Genomic DNA, 16,973 nt, shown 5'->3' on the forward strand with positions numbered 1-16,973 from the left:
GTTCAATAAAAAAAATCTGAAAAGTGCTCTAAAGAACATCTTCTGGTTTGTTTTAATAATTAAGAATATGTAACCTAAGAAGGAAAGGGACACCTGATTTCCACCCCCTGCCCACCCCACACTGTAAAGTTAAATACTAGAATTTGAGGAAATTGATTAATATGTATCACTTTTCCCCAACTATCCTTTCATTGCCTATATCTAACTTGAGACTGAAATGTGTGACAATTTTCCTGACAATTTTTCCCTACTTATTTTTGGTTTTTTTCTTCCTCCCATCATCAATTCTGTTGAAATTCTTACTTTAGATGTATGGGTGTCCCATACATATAAAGCTGGAATTCACAGTTTTATAAATATCTTAGATTTTTTAAATATATTGTATTTTCCAGTTACTCTTAAAACAGGCTGTGAAAGGGCATGGCTCTTAGCTTAAGAGTGGGGTAGAATAAAAGTATTTTGAAAAATCAATTTTCACTAATTCTCTCTTACAATTTCTATTGGCCATGCAGGACTTTATAATTACGTTCTTGTCCCTGAAATTATGAATGCTTTCAAAAATCAACCCCTTTTTTAAGAGCTTACATAAAGAATGCTGTTTGAGATTATAAAATAAACTTATATACGTGTTTTCAAACTGTCTGCAAGTTATAAGGTTTTACTGTTCCCTTGCTTTAGGTGTTTAAAGCAGAAAGTGGAGAGAGACTCCTGGATATAAATGCCCACGATGATGAAGTACTCTGTTGCGCTTTTTCTGCAGATGGTGAATTTGTAGCAACTTGTTCAAGTGATAAAAAAGTCAAGGTAAGGGAATGAGGAAAAGATTATTCTTTTTTTCAAACTCATGATTTGAATTTCTGTTTAACTAACTTAGCACAGATTCTTAAAACTAAAGGTGTTTTAAACTGTCTTAAATGTTATGTCAATAATTTAATACTTGTTAAACAGAAAAGTCCCACTTGTTGCATAAAATAAAAGATACTTAATGTTAACATCATGCATGCAGAATTAACCACTTATTTTATTTGTATCATCTGATGTTTCTTTTTAACTAGAACATAATGTGTGAGTCCAGTCCTATTCACAATATGAGATGAATCTATCGGTAATTCTATTTTTAATGTTTCTTTTCTGTTACCTGTGAAATAGTTGGAATCTTTAATTCCTCATTATAATAGCAAAATCTTGTTGGAATTCCAGAATTTGTCAGATTCTTATCTGAATTATGACCTTTTCCTTCATAATATCTTGCTTCTTTATTTAAATATATAATCTTTCCTCTTCAAAATATTTTTGAGGTATTATTAATAATGTTTTAGAACTTTATCTGTATTTCAGCATACTTTCCAGATTTTTAAAAACAATTACTTTAAGTATATTTAAAAGTGTGTTTCATCTTTTAATTCTGCCTAGGTCTGGAATTCAAGAACAGGCCAGTGTAGGTGTGTGTATGAAGAACACTCGGAGCAGGTCAATTGCTGCCAGTTCAATAACAAAAGTGGTCAGTACCTTCTGGCCACCTGCTCAAATGACACTTTCATCAAAGTAAGTGGAAAAGGCTGAGATTATTTTCATGCTGTTTGTCATAACAGGGTAGTTGTTGGTGTATAAATTTATCTAAACACTATGAAGTAATGGTTTTTTAAATGAGCCTGGTAGAAGAGACATGGCAACAGATCAAGAGTATTGTCTACAGCTCTGCTATCAGATTTCAGTAAGGCAGAATAGAAGTGTTTCTGCTCAGCAAAGGAGAATGGGCAAGTCCTCTGTTGGTAGGGCATGAAGGTGAGGGCTTTGGTCTGATGATATTCTGATTGTTCAAGACTAACTTGAGAGATTTCATTTTCATTGAAGTGTGTAAGCTACATAACTCTAATTTAGGAAGCTGAAAGGGAATGAGGCAAGACAAAGCTTTTTTCTCAGTCTGAGGAAACTTTCAGTAATTTTGTGCTGGTCAGGGGCCTTGTCTGCACCGTACAGAAAGTTTTGAGTAGATTTATGTAATTCTGATGTTAATAGTTTTCATGCATCTTACCAGACAGAGGTAAATTGTAGGGTAACCCAGGGCATAGCATCCAGTCCATGAGCATGTGGGTAAAACTAAGAAAAAATAAAAGTGGTGTTTTGGTTGCCAGTGTATGATTTTGAGAAGAGCATGAATGATCTCTTTGGATAATTCATGAATATGATGATATTTATATGTTTATTTCTCTTACAGATTTGGAATTTGAATGAAAAATACTGTAGAAATACAATGATAGGTCATGACAATTCTGTCAATCACTGCAGATTTTCACCAAATGATGAATATGTTGCTAGCTGCTCGACAGATGGAACAGTAAAGGTATGCAGTATATTTTTAAATCAGCCCTTTGTTTTGATGATGGATGGGCAGGTTTAGCGTCAAATGCAAAATATGTATAAGAAAATTTTGTGTCTGAATGATCAGCTTTAATGAATTAAATCCTGACACAGTTGATTATTGGTCTCATTTGTAATGAAAGATTTTGAAATGACTTGTCCAGTACCAGGAAAGAAAAAAATCGACTGCTTGTAGTTGCAAATAAATTCTAACTAGCCTCATTTTGAATATTTTTGCCCCCTAATGCATTTTAAGAAAACTTGAGTGGGGAGTAAAAATTGTTTAACCAGAAATAGTAGTAAGTTTTTAGGTCCATTGAAAGTTTTGTCACGTCTGAAAATGAATTTTGAAGAGATATAAAAATTAAAAGCAATTTCCATGTGCCATTTTCTTGTATGCACTAGAAGAAAACTGAGAGGTTTGTGTTTTTCTGAGAGTGTAAGTATTATTTTTATTGCCTTTAGTTGCAACAGAATTATGCTATTTCAGAATTGCAGTTCTTTAAACACTGTTATGTTTCTATGTAGTTGCTAGGTCAGGAAAGAAGGATTGCTGTAGCTGTTGTTCATAAGGAAAAATGTGGTGAAGGGGACAGAAGCGTTCTTTAGATTTTTGGCAGGTCCCTCAATGAAATTAAGATACAAAAATAGATGTGTACCAGATTTCTCATGGTGAATAGATTGTTTACAGAGTTGCAGGGCAGGTGTTGTTTTTGGTTTTATTCTTTTTTAAAGTAGAAGTTCAGGCAGCATTGTAGCTGGAATGATAGGAGGGAAAAACCGAAGGAGAAGGTTCTGCTACAACATAATCCTCTTTCTGGTTTGTTTTTATTTCTTAATTTGTTTTTCTCCTTTTTTAATATATAAATAATTTGGACTTGTGAATATTCTAATGCTATTGGTTGACTGGGGAAAGTAACAAAGGACTTTTGTATTTTATTCTCTGCCCTTTTTTCTTAAGAAGTAGTTGGAAGCTGTCTCCTGTTGTATTCTGTACCTACATCAGCCAAGAGATTGTGTCTATTTCTTGTTTATTCCAGCTTTGGGAAGCACGCTCAGGAAATGAACTGAAAAGTATTGAGATAAAAGATTTTTTTAAAAATGCAGATGAACAACCAGATGATGTGGAGGTTTTGGTAAAATGTTGCTCTTGGTCCAGAAATGGTAACATGATTTTGGTGGTAGCCAAAAATAAGCTTTTGGTAAGTACCTCACTTTAGTAATCTTTTGGAGGTAGTGTACTACAGTATAGGTAGAAATTATGATTACAGATGAAATTCTAGGCCATTAAGATCTTTCAGATAGAAATGCCTGATTTCAAGTGTGAGTAAATAAAAATGTGGCCAACAAACCTGTGACTAAGAGAAATACCTTCTGAATTCAAGAATGTACAGTGTTGAGTATATAAGCTGTTTGTCAGTAGCAAAGTCATTCAAACAGGGTTTCTATTGTAATTATGTGTTCACAGCTTTTTGACATCAACACCTGTGGTTTGTTAACTCAAGTCACTGTCAGTCATCACAGCACAATCCAATACTGTGACTTCTGTCCTGGGGATGAGTTAGTAGCAGTTGCTTTGTCTCACTGCTCTGTTGAGGTAAGTGAATGCAATATACCACTGAAGACTACTTGCAATTTAAAATGTTGCATTTGTCCTGATAATTTCTTGTATGCAGAGATAAAACAAATGCTGATTTAGCAGGCTTTTGGTGTGCTCCATTCTTTTTAGTTTTCATTTGCTTCTTAAATTTAAAATACTGGCTGGAAAATACTGTTTTCAAGTTATATGTTCACTCTGGACAATGGAACCCTTTACCTAAAACTAGACTAGTCTAGTCTATTAAGTGTACATAAAGCTACTCTTGTCACTCTTAGGAGTATTGCTTAACTCAAACCAAACCCTCTCTCCTTCTGTGTGCTGGTACATAAGAAGGAAGGGAACATCTAGAATAACTTTGAGGCTAGTATGGCTAGAGTAGGTCTGTACAAATACCAGGTTTGGGCTTGGGGTTAGTTTGGGGTTTTTTGTTACTGTTGTTTTGGGGTCTTTTGGTTTTTCAATCTCTACAGTCAAGTAGAACTTGTATTTTCTTTATAATGTGATTTGTTTTTTCCCTGTGTCTTTTAAAATCATGGCAGTCAAAGAGGCTGCTGATTCCATTTCCCTGACCATTGAAATCTGATAAGCAGGCACAGTTCTTGTTACATTTGATTTCAGAATAAGAACTAAGAAAATACCAGAACGCATAATAATTGTCTTAATTAGTAAGTACGTAATTAGTTAGTAAGTAACTAGTGTACTTGCACTATTTTCATTGTAAATGCAATCTAAATATCTTTGAGTTTTTCTTTCATATTTTTATTGTAGTTATGGAATATTAAGTCTTTATCAAAAGTGGCATATTGCAGAGGACACATGAGCTGGGTTCACTGTGTGACATTTTCACCAGATGGATCTTTATTTCTGACTTCATCTGATGACCAGACAATACGTGTAAGATAACTTTTCTTTTTTGAAATATCTGAATTTAGATAGGTATTAAGTCACTCATTTAAGGAATTGTTTACTGTAAAATCATATATAAAATACATAAAAATATACTTCTGTATTTGGTATGTAAGTTTATAGTCAATATAAATATAAATATTTGTTATAAAATAATTTACATGTACAGTAAAATATACTGGCTTTTTTGCTTTATTTACTGTTTATCTAAATTTCCTCTATATCTATATGACCTTTTAAAGTCTGGTCGCACTTCAAGAGTAATTATAACCTTCTATTTTGTTTAACATTTTATCTGAATTGGGAATTTTGAAGGTTTTTGAGGATTCTAGCAGACTTGATATGTTTCATTGTTAGGTATATTTGCCTGTTAATATTTAGGATAGATTTCTGTTATTGTAATGTCTCATTAAAACCTGTGAAAATATAACTATATCTTACCAAGGTAGCCTTTCCCTTTCTCCCAAGTTAACACATACGTTCTTGAAATTTTGAAAGCAATTGAAATATAGAAATCTGTATTTCATATTTTTTGTAATTGGATTTTAATGCTGCTCTTTATATTAGAAAATTTTGGCTATTACAGCTATGAGTCTAAACACCGGGGAGTCTTGTAGTCAGCCTGGGGAAAAAAGTTCTATTTCAGCTGTTGGAATCACTGTAGTAATTGCACAGCTTTCTCTAGTATCAAAAACAGCAGAAGCATAATTTCCATAGTTTTAAAAATTCAGTGTTACTTGCAATTTTATAAGCCTTTGGTTTATAGGTGCTGTTAATCAGCAAGTTTTATGTCTTGTTCTTTAATAAAGCTAATGCAACACTATGTTCTTCAACAGATCTGGGAAACAAAGAAGGTGTGCAAGTCTTCTGATGCTGTTCTAAAGAGTGAACTAGATGTTGTGTTTCACAATGGTGAAGTGATGATTTTAGCCATCTACAATCAGAAGAATTTACAAGTAAGATGTATTTACTAATACTTTAGTACATTTGACTGTTACCTGCAAATTTCAGTAGAAAACTGAGCCCTGAAAGAACCTCTTGTTCTTGGCCTTCAAGAGTTGAATCTGTAGCAGATGACTCAGTGTGTGATAAAATTTTTGTATCTGGAAACTGTGCCTAGTTTAGTAAGTGAAAAAATTTGAGGGGTTTGAGGGGAAATTTCTACATTGATGCTGAAACTGAGTCTGGATGCAGAGGACCAGAACTCCTATCCCTTCATGATGGGGGTCTGTGGGCCCTCCAGGTGGCTCAGATGTGCACAGCGATGTGTAATGTGTGCAGCACCTATAGACCAGTTGTTACATAGCAAATTATTTACTGCTTCAAAGCTCTGTGTAGTAGTAGCTGAAGGAATCATCTCAAACTGGGGCAGTGAGAGGTGTGAGCCCAGATGTGCACTAAAGGAAATAGTGGCTATACTCTTACTGCTGTGGGCCATGCCACACCAAGTGCTAAGTACACCAACATCCAAAGAGGTTTATAAAAGTAACTAGTAATTTAAAATTTGTAACTGTTCCCTTTGGTATTCTTAGTTCTATATTGTAATTTATTTAAGTTAAAATTTTAAAATACTGTAATACCTTAATTACCTTCCTATTTTACAGCTTATCAATGGAAATACAGACAATGTTATTATGCAGACAGCAGCCCAAGAATCCCCCATTTCTTGCTGTTGCTTAAGTGAAGATCTTAAATTTGCAGCTTTTGGACAGGAGAGTGGAACAATAAAGGTATTAAATCCTAAATCTGATTTTAAAAATAGTAGGAAAACACTCTTATGCTTTTTTTTTCTAAAATAAATGTCATTTGGATGACTTGATTAATAATACTTTTCAATATAGTAATTCAATTTACATTTGTGAGTGATGTCTAAATTAAAGGTAGTGCTAATAATCTAGCTCTGAATTTCATTTTACCCAGACTAAGCTAATAGAAATTTTTGGTTGTTCCAATCCAGTGACTTAAAATCATGTATTTACAATCTCATGTAATTTAAGAAAGAATTTACATGTTCTTGTTTTCCTCAAGTGTGTCAAATAAATGCAATTATTGCATTCTTCATTGTAAAGGTACTACAGTTGTCAGATGGGAAGGTTCTGAAGTCCCGGGAGGCCTACAGGACATCTGTGCAGCATTGTCGATTTACACCCGACTGTCAGACTCTCATCTCAAGTGCTCATGATTCAGTTATACAGGTTTGGGCAATATTTAAAAAGATAATGCTGTAACTTACTTAAAATAAAGGGCTTTCATACTACAGATAATCTAAACTCAGTAAATTATTACTGTATTCTGCATTGCTCCATCCAGGGGGAAGGGACTGTAGAAAGTGTAGCTTTTATTTATGCCTTATGTGATAATGAATATTACAGATTTTCGATTTTTACTGCTGTGGATGATAGAAAGGCTTTGCAAGGAGCAAAAGAAACATTAGTTGTCAAACAAGGTGACTCAGCAGTTCTGAAATGAGGGTTTGGGATGTGGTGGGTCTGTCAATGTGCTTGCTTCCATTGTCTTGGGGAATGATGTAAAAAGTCTCTGAGCAGGCTGGTGTGCCCACCCTGTCCAGTGCAGTGCTGAAAACCAGCTAGAAATAGAGTGGCTGCACTAATGTGGGCTCGAATTAGGAACCTCTGCCTCTCAGCAAGGTGGGTTTGCTCCGGAGGCGCATTCTGGTGTGTCTGTGTTAGCATTATCCACCTCAGGGGCACAGTTGTGCAGTAAAGATCCGCGTCTCACTTGGAGCTTGCTGAGCCCTGGTTTGTCCAGCAGAGCGCTTCAGAGTGCTGACAGGATCCCTCGGCACGTGGTCCAGCTGCTCAGGAGCCTCCAGCCCTCACTGCTGAACCCAAAGTTTGAACAAAAGCTCCAAAGCACTCCTGGGTGCTGATCCTCAGCCTGGGATCCTTCTCCTGGGTCTGCCGTGGGAAGCGTTTCTGCTGGCCCTCAGCTCCCTCTGGTGGGCTGAACCCCCAGGACTGTCCCCTGCACACGCGGCTTTCTGTTCGCCCTGCTGCAGGAAACCTGTTCCTTGGAAAACTATTACATCGTTGCTGTTTAAAATAAATTGATGCTTAATAGCTTCTGTAGAAAAAACTGCACATAGCTCATTTTGCAGTGAGTAGTTGAATTGAAAATAGAAGTGTCATTTTGTTATAAAAAGGCAAAGCAAAATGGCACTTCATTCAAAATGCCCTTTAAAAATATAAAAGAAATCTAATTTTAGTAAGCAAACATGAGGTCTGCCAGGTGAAATAAGTCTATATGTTGTAATGATCAAAGGTTTAAAACCCCAAACTACTCAGGTGCCTGCAAGTTATTGTTTGGGTTTTTTTAATTACCAGTGAATTTTAGGTATCATATTCACTTTGCAAATAAGATTATATGTGTATTATAGGGAACTCTGTCATAGGTTGACCATTAAATACTATGGCACTCTCAAACTTCAGCATCTCCATTATGGATCACTTCAATATCTAGCATTTTAATTAATTACCACCACCATAAGAACTTGTCCTGTTACTTAAAAATAAAAAGTTAGTTCATGCTTCTTATGTTTGCTGCTTCACTTTTGTAAAAAAATGTATTTTATTTTTATTATTAGGTATGGAATTGGCAATTGAGTGAATGTGTGTTTCTAAGAGGGCACAATGAAGCAATCAAGGATTTTAGACTTCTGGAAAATTCAAAAATCCTCTCCTGGTCATTTGATGGAACTGTTAAGGTGAGTAAAAGGCTGTGAACTGAGAAATCACATCAAACACATTTGACTGTCTTTTGTAACATTTGGTAATTCCTACATTTTGTGTGGGCACACATTTTACTGAATCAATTGTAAAGTGTAAGCTGACTTTTAAGACAAACTTGTGGATTTTCTATTTTCAGTAAGATCTGCACTGATGTATTTTATCTATACCAGTGAGTGTAACAAAATGTTGGCCACAATAGAACTATCTAGCTGAGTTTTATCCTTTATATATTGTTGTGTGTTTTAACCTTTTTACTGTGTTAAAAAAGTAACCTTTTTTTTCTGTATATGTGGTAGGTTTGGAATATCACTACTGGAAACCCAGAAAGAGATTTTGCTTGTCATGGAGGTGCAGTTCTTTCCTGTGCTGTTTCACCTGATGGTAGTAAATTTTCATCTGCTTCTGCTGACAAAACTGCAAAGGTTGGTTACCTTCTGTACAGAGATAAAAACGGTGCCTTATTTGTCCTGAAAAGTATTCTATATTTTTCATTTTGAGGTAACTAGTGATTATTCAAATTATCCTGTTGTATGTCTAGTTTTAAATTTCTTGTATCCGTCAACATGTTACTAAAGCTGATGCAGTCATTTGCAATTGATCTTGGATATAACTTAAGCCTAGTGGCTTCGGCACAAATAAAATGTGTGTTTAATGCACAGCTTTGTGCAGAGCAGTTTGTTTGTTTCTCTGTATCGATTTGTTGATAGTCTGACATTCTTAATTTGTAAAGTTAAGAAAAATTTCTGAGACTTCCAGAGAAGTTTCTGTTCATAGGTTCAGAGGGCAGGCGCACAAAGTAGTGAGCTGGGGCTTCTTCCCCATTATGTTCATAAAACATTCCATTAGATTTCTAAAATATAATTTTCAAGTGGTTGATGAATCCTATTTCTATGAACAGCTTTAAACTTCATTGTAAATATATAGGTTTCATTAAAACATATATTCTAAAGAAAGATACATACAGTCAGTTCAGTAATTCATAGCAAGTGCATTCTTGTGTGATTCAGGTAATAAAAAAGAGAACCAGACTCTACAGTATAATACATTTACATAAATTCACATACAAAGATGCATATGTATAAAAAATCTTATGTGTAGTTTAATGCTAATGCCTTTTAGAAAGAGATCATGACTGTTTTGAACTTGTCTTTCACTCCTCTGTAATGTTTTCCATTAAGATATGGAGCTTTGAAAGTTCATCTGTTCTTCATGAACTGAAAGACCACGAAGCCTGTGTGCGGTGCTGTACTTTCTCTCCTAATAACAAACTATTGGCCACTGGAGATGACAAAGGAGAAATAAGGGTATTGCTCTAATCTTGATGTTATTTTATAATTCACTTGATTGTCTGTTCACAGACAGAAGAGCTTTTATTGTTTGTGTTCTGCATTTCTAATTCCATAGCATTGTGGTGAACATAGGGGTGAAAATAGCAAAGTTTGCCACATCAGGCAGTAGTTTGTAATGATATTGATAGATATATGTTCCATGAATGCTAAGGAACTGATTCACATGATTTAATAATAATTCTACTGTGAATTGCATGTGTGATTAAATCCTCTATATAAGATACAGTTCTAAGACAAGATTTTTTTGAAATTATTTTGTCACTTCAAGTATAATATATATTTGCAAGGTATTTTTTTTCCCCTCTAATATGGAAAGTGTATTACAGGCTTCCTCATTTGAGGCATTTATTCCCCTGTTAAGTTTTATAAATACTCTTTTTTCTCTTTTAGATTTGGGACGTTTTAACAGGTGCATTACTTCATTTCTGCTCCCCCGTTACTGTAGATGAAGGAGAACCAACACATGGGGGTTGGGTAACAGATCTCTCCTTTTCTCCTGACAGTAAAATGCTTGTGTCATCTGGAGGCTATCTTAAGGTAAGCCTTGGAATAATACAATATCCTGTCATACCTTATTAAATGGCAGTACTCTGACAATTAAGACTAATTCAGTAAACAGACCTTAACACAAAGCTGCTTCATTTTTGTGATGGTCTAGCACTTTTCACTTCTTCTCATATCTGCAAGTCCCTGAAAAAATCTTTTAAGAATTCAGGCTTGTTTTCAAACTCCATACATTCCATTTTTATTAACTTCAGAGTTTCATTTGCAATGTCCTTCCTTAACGTCTTTAATTTTAAAGATTCCAATCATTTTTGTATGCCTTAATATCTACTCACTTTTGACAGAAATTCTGTTCTTTATAATGAGCAGAAAAATGCTCTATATCAGGCTTCCTTTTTTTTTTTTTTTGAGATACTGAGGTTTAAACTTTGTCATAAGTAGAAATCCAGAAGAAATTGCGGGTGAAGATTTCTGCCTTGAAAGACATTTTTTAAGTAATATTTGGAGGAAATCAGTGTTTTGATCAATCTTTCATTGGTTCAGGCATCTACTGGGCATATGGTTTTTTGAGAAGGGGAAGAGGTGGCCTTTTTTCAGTCTGTGAATGGTTCTTCGTAATTTTATATTTCTTGTGAGGTTTTGTGTTGTTTTTTCCCCCCTAGTGATAGCCAACACCTGTTATTTAAAAAGTGATGTCTGTGAAATTGACACTGTGAAAATGATGTGTGTGAAATTACATGTGGCAAAGTTCTCACCTCAGAGGTATGGAGTTTAGCTGATTGTTGGTCGGTGTCTAGGTGTTAGACATGCTATCAGACTAATTCTTTGAAGTCAGTAACCATGTAACAAAGAGTTGAAATTTCTAAGTTAGTTTTGAAAGCACCTTCTGATGTTCATTTTATATTAAAGAATAAGACATACTTTCTGTTTCTAGCTTCCACCTAATTTTATCTTGTGGTTGCACAGAATGGCATTGTAATGCTTCTTGGAGTGTAGAATGGTTTAGGATGTTAGGGACTTCTGGAATTCTTCTAGTCCAGCCCCTTGCTAGTAGTGCTTTGCAGAGTTAGGTAAAATCGTTTAGGGCCTTGTCCCTTAAAATATTGTCCCCAATCCAACAGGGTTTCCGCTGGGCCCTGTAAAGAGGGTTATCTTTAACCTTATCTCTTTTATCTCTAGCCCTCTTATTAGTGGAAGACAGCAGTTAGCCTCCTAAACAAATGCAGTACTCTGTCTTCCATGACATCTATTCTAGTTGTCCAGCCACCTCAATGACCATGTGCTGGTCTTGCTCTAATTTGTCAGTGTTTTTCTTGTACTTGGGCAGGGCTCAATACACAGTGACTGAACTAACAGCCCACTCAGTTTGTTACCTACCTTGTATTCCACTCAGCCAGTCCTTATCCCTCCAGCTTGGCTGTAGGGATGCTATAGGAGACCACGCTGTCGGCGTGGCTAAAGTCAAGGTTGCTCACATCCGCTGCTCTTGCCATGCTGTTTGGAGAGACACGGTTATTGTCAGCAGAAGTCAACTGGGTGGTTCAGCATGATTTACCTGTGATGTGTCTCTGCTAGTTGTTCAGTAGCACATCCTTGTTTTTCATGTGACTTGAAATGACTTCCAGAAAACTTGTTCCGTAATAATCCAGGACATTGCAGTGAAGATTACTGACCTGTAGTTCTCAGTACCTTCTTTGTGAAAGTGGGAATGGCATTTGTCTTTTCCTAGTTGTGGGACCATATTCAATCACAATGTCTTCTGAAAGTATTTCTGCTTCTCTTTTAGGATCTACAGATAGATGTGTATGATGTGCATGAAAACACACACACACACACACACAGCCATTTTGTAGGGACATATTAGTCAGGGAAAGTCCAGAACATTTCAGGAGTCTGGACCCCTAAAAGCCAGACTGAGTTGGACTCTAGAGTTACGTGATCGACACCTTTAAATGAATGAGTCATCTTAGTCACAGATGAGGTGTATCCACCTGTGTACTATTGAACTTGCTGTGTGAGTGAAACCTGCTGGCACAGCACCTGCTCATTTATTCAGAACAAAGGTTCAAAAGCTCATTAAGATCCATTTTTGGTTTGGTTAATTTTTTTTTTCTTTTTTTGAGGGGGTCTCCATCAAATAGCAGACACTTTAGGAATAGTGGTTTTAATCAGAGCATTGTAGCTGTGTAGTTGCAAATCTGTATTATGCACGCAACTATAATGTTACATATTTCATGAGATGAGTAAGCTGAAAAGTAGTAATACCATCTGCTTTTCAATGTGATCAAAGCTGAAGGTAATCTCTTGTGATATTTTGCTGCTGCACTCAAATGCTGCCAGAATAGAGGGTAGACTTCTTACTGGCACAGTGGAATAACAGCTTTGTGCTGGATTGTGTTAGGTCCAGTTTTGCATTGGTCTACAGTTTTTCTGAGAAATTTGAGATTTCAGACTATGGTAAACTGATGGTTGCAGGTTTCTTGGTTTCTTTGTTGTTAGTGCTAACTGTGTATTCTAAAAAATATTAATTGTAATCTCACTGAAAAAGAGGTCAGTCCTACTAAAAAAACTGCATATGGGTTCAAACAAGTACATGATCAATACTCTTGTGTGTCTAATAGGTTTTTAATTCAGCTATAATTTAAGTTATCTGGCAATGTGTTTCATGTATTCATTTGGTTATATGAAAATACATAATTCTTAAAAGTTTGGACAAAATTGTAGTTTTTGACTATTGATTGTATTTTGTGGTGGGATAAGGGGCAGTACCTGAATTTATTTTGTCTGTTTTCCTGAAATTTAACAGCTTCAGTCTTTTTGAAGTCTCTTTTCATCTGAAAGCCTTCTATTTAGTAATTAGTCCTAAACTTATTCTACTTAAAGATTATTTGTTTTTAATGTTAATTAATTTCATGGTTGTATTTGTATTTTTAATTCTACCTCTTTGGTAAAAGCAATCAACTGGGCTAGCCATGTTAAGCCTGTTAATAGATTTTATTCTAAACTTCTTTCACCTAACTGAAAGTGTGTTTTTATTATTTTTTATAGTGGTGGAATGTAACTACTGGAGAATCCTTACAAACCTTCTACACAAATGGAACAAACCTCAAGTCAATACATGTGTCCCCTAATTTCAAAGTATATGTGACTGTTGATAATCTTGGCATTCTTTATGTATTACAGAAGTTCTGATTAGTAGTCTGATCACTGCAAAGATAACTAATTTTTTAAGCTGGAAAGAAAATTTTGCTTTGTCTGGCAGTCATTGAGCTGTGAATTATATTTAATTGTTGTATTCATGTATATTTATGTACTTTAATGCAAGTTTTTTCAAATGAACTTGCATTTAATCTTGTTTTTAATAAGAATTATTATAATCCTTAAATCTTGATTTGCATCCTAAGTATGTTGTTTCCAGTTTTGTAAGGAAATTATATTAAGATTTATTCAAATTAGTTGAAATTAATAGCAGTGAAGAAAGAATAAGTGTATAATACTTTGAAATTATATTTTATGCTAAGGCCGATGGCTAAATGAACACAACTGTGTAAGATTCAAAAAAACCTTTTTTTTTTTGGTGCAATGCAAGGATTTTCATTTAGTACATGGGAATGAATGGGAAGAAGCTGGGGTATTCTTCATTTGCCAAATGGCAAATTCTGGGGTATTCTTCATTTGCCAAATGGAGCCAGCCATGTTGGTGCTTGATGTTCAAACCAAATTGAGAAGATGTTCAGTTTACAGCAGCTGTGCCTTCCACTTGCACTAAGAACCTTCATGCTTCAAACCAGTGGAGATTGTAACATGGGTGAGCTGTTCCCATTAAAGGGAACATCCTGAGTCGTCTTGTCTCATGGCAAAACCTGAAATTCAATATTGTAATTGAAGTGGAAGAGACTGTGCCACATTTCCAGTCAAAGGATGAGTACAGCTAAGCAGCTAAAATGAGAATGGAAATAGCTTAAAAGTTATGTACTGAAAATTATAAGAAGGTGTGTGAATTTTAATTTTTTTTTTCTTTTGGAAATAACATTCAGTTTATACTATGGAGACACTTTAGTGTTGTCAGTTTTGTTTACATGGGATTCTATGCCCAGTTGATCTCTTGCCTGGTAATATGTGATTTTTATGGTTTTTTAAATTTTTTTTTTTGTAATTTTTACAGTCTATTTATAGATTCAATATTGGGTAGAAATATCAATATTTTGTACTAATTGTACTTGACAAATGCTTTCTGAATAATTGGGTAGCAATGTTTTATTTGGTACCTAGTAAGCCTTTTCTATTCAATTGTCTCTCAACTGCTATAAGCAACTGCACAAGCATTAATATGATTTTCATATTTTTGTAGCTGGCAGTAGAACACTGTCTAACTACTTGATTGTAAAAAGTACAGTAGCAAGTATCTCAACTGGTACTGAATAATGAAATTTTTACTTTTAGTATTTTTTGTGTGCATTTCATAAAATTTAATAGGCATTCTTAGTATTTCCCTGTTTTTGACAATCACCAGTTTTTCCTCTTTTCCAACTTGAAATTCTACTCTTTCTAAGGTGCTGTTGAATACGGGTCAGTATAATCAAAGTACTGCTGGCAGAAATGTAAAGAGAAGAAATTCAATAGAAAAGACCATGGTGTTTTGTATTCCAAGTATGTACAGTACTTAATAAAGATGATCCAGGCAATATTGGCCAAAGTTGTAAATGAATTTGAATTCCTGAGTCAGTTTTTTTTATACCTAGGGTGGAGGGGGAGTGCTGCAGCCCTGCCCAGCAGTGGAAAAGTTCAGCCTTGGGGCTGTATTTCCCTCTAGTAGAACACCTGAGCTCTCAGGTGTATTTGTCCACCTTGTGCTTTCCTCCTCCTTGTGTCTACTATGAAGGCACAAATTTATTTGGGTTCATAGATGGTGATGATGATGCCCAAGAGTTCTGAGGACTTGGGACACCTCATTTCTGTTGTGATTCCAAGAAAAGCAGAAGCCAAATAACCTTTACTGTTTGGAGGATAGGGAGGGTGCCAGACACTCTGAACACTTCCAGTATGATATCTTTTTTTTTCTTTTTCTGTGCTCAATTTCACTTTGTTCTTTCAAGCTAGGATTGGGGCACAGTCACTGGCTCTGCCAATATGCAGTAAGGTGTTAAGCTTGAGACCAGGCTTATTTGTGGCTGGAACTCTGCAGTAGATTGACAGTAGATTGATTGTGTTTTTCAGCACTTCCAAAACTTCTGTGGGGTGTGCTGCTATCCATGTCTATGATGGTGTTGATGTGAGCTTTTTTTTTTGAGATGTGGGGACCAGTCTGTTTGGAGCACAGATGCTGGTTTTTAAGAGGCTTTTCTTCCAGATTAATTCACTGCACAGCTTTCTTCTAGGAGGTGTTTTTATGAGAAACCTTGCAATTAGATTTAATAGAGGCCTAGGCTGACACTGTTAAGGGTACAAACTAAAAGAGTACAAAGGAGTCAGATTTTCAGTCTGCACATGTCACTGACAGCTTCATCACTTCCTATATCATCTCCTACAGTTGCATTTGAGGGATATAGCACAACTGGGTAATAATTGGACTAGAACTATTTAAGCTGTTTCTGTGTGTTTGTTCAGGAGGATGAGAAAACTAAAGTATCTTATAAGTGTTTCAATAGGCAGTTTCTCTCTTGGGGCCTGACTGTTTACAGAACAAATTAGCTTCCTGTGCTTGTTTCCATTTAACAAACCATATGTTGTACGTAGGAGAAGTGCTCTGAGAATGGTTAGATTCATGTCCTTCAGGCTAGAGAGGATTCTTGTTCTGTACTCAAGAGGCATCCTCTGAGTACTACTTAGGATGCTGCAATTAGATTCCATGTGTTTATGTGGTATTTTTAATTTCTTACTGTGTTAGCTTCCTTCAATTTATTTGTGTCTCTGATTTATTTTTAGCTTTGTTCAGTTTCTCTAATAATGTATGACCTCAGATGAGTTTTGAAAATCATGATGTTTAAAATAACTCAAAATGAGGCAAATAAAAATTTACACATTCAAACTCTTCAAAAGTAACCATGATACTCCTTAGGTAAAGCATGTGTTATTTCTACTGCATAAATGCACATAAAGTATGCTTGATATTTAAAAATACCTTTTATTTTACTTTTCTAAAGCATTAGACTCTTCTAATTCTTCTCTGTAACTGTATAGAAAATATAATTTCTATAGTACTTTCTAGCACATGATAACAGTGGTTTATTTCTAAAAATCATATTATTTGCCTACCATATCCTCCAAAGACAGTAATAACTGTTCATATTCCTCTTCCTCATTAGTGTCAGTCTTTGGGTTGATAAGACTTTGTAGCCTGCTGGTTCAAACTCTTACTTCAGTGCTAAGAAATCTTAGTCTTGACACATTTTGAGAGCAAGTTTTCCTGTCCCAGAGTAACAATAAAAACATTTATTTTTGTGCTTCCCAGTTATAACCACTTAAATTTCTCCTTTAATTTAATATTGTGATCCGTATTGGCTG

At 35.2% G+C, this 16,973-nt stretch overlaps 1 protein-coding gene and 1 long non-coding RNA gene across 5 annotated transcripts in view; both read left to right on the top strand.

Moving 5' to 3' along the window:
• APAF1 (apoptotic peptidase activating factor 1) overlaps window positions 1-14,111 on the top strand; it is a 30,176-nt gene extending 16,065 nt beyond the window's left edge. For 3 of the 4 annotated variants that reach the window (XM_053943742.1, XM_053943741.1, XM_053943743.1), the window contains 14 exons: window positions 679-804; window positions 1,414-1,545; window positions 2,219-2,344; window positions 3,402-3,563; window positions 3,830-3,958; window positions 4,730-4,855; window positions 5,704-5,823; window positions 6,472-6,597; window positions 6,937-7,062; window positions 8,472-8,591; window positions 8,913-9,038; window positions 9,795-9,920; window positions 10,356-10,502; window positions 13,518-14,111. In XM_053943742.1, the coding sequence (XP_053799717.1) occupies window positions 679-804; window positions 1,414-1,545; window positions 2,219-2,344; window positions 3,402-3,563; window positions 3,830-3,958; window positions 4,730-4,855; window positions 5,704-5,823; window positions 6,472-6,597; window positions 6,937-7,062; window positions 8,472-8,591; window positions 8,913-9,038; window positions 9,795-9,920; window positions 10,356-10,502; window positions 13,518-13,661 (1,836 nt within the window). In that variant the 3' untranslated portion in view covers window positions 13,662-14,111. Of the gene's footprint in view, window positions 1-678; window positions 805-1,413; window positions 1,546-2,218; window positions 2,345-3,401; window positions 3,564-3,829; window positions 3,959-4,729; window positions 4,856-5,703; window positions 5,824-6,471; window positions 6,598-6,936; window positions 7,063-8,471; window positions 8,592-8,912; window positions 9,039-9,794; window positions 9,921-10,355; window positions 10,503-13,517 lie in introns of those variants that run through there. The other variant, XM_053943744.1, reaches the window with a different exon arrangement.
• A 23-nt stretch (window positions 14,112-14,134) lies between these two features.
• LOC128788597 (uncharacterized) lies at window positions 14,135-15,177 on the top strand. Its single transcript, XR_008431137.1, has 2 exons — window positions 14,135-14,461; window positions 15,023-15,177. It is a non-coding gene; the product is annotated as an uncharacterized LOC128788597 (long non-coding RNA).
• The last annotated feature ends 1,796 nt before the right edge of the window (window positions 15,178-16,973 follow it).

This window comes from Vidua chalybeata, chromosome 5 (genome assembly GCF_026979565.1).
Source record: "Vidua chalybeata isolate OUT-0048 chromosome 5, bVidCha1 merged haplotype, whole genome shotgun sequence".
Taxonomy (NCBI): domain Eukaryota; kingdom Metazoa; phylum Chordata; class Aves; order Passeriformes; family Viduidae; genus Vidua; species Vidua chalybeata.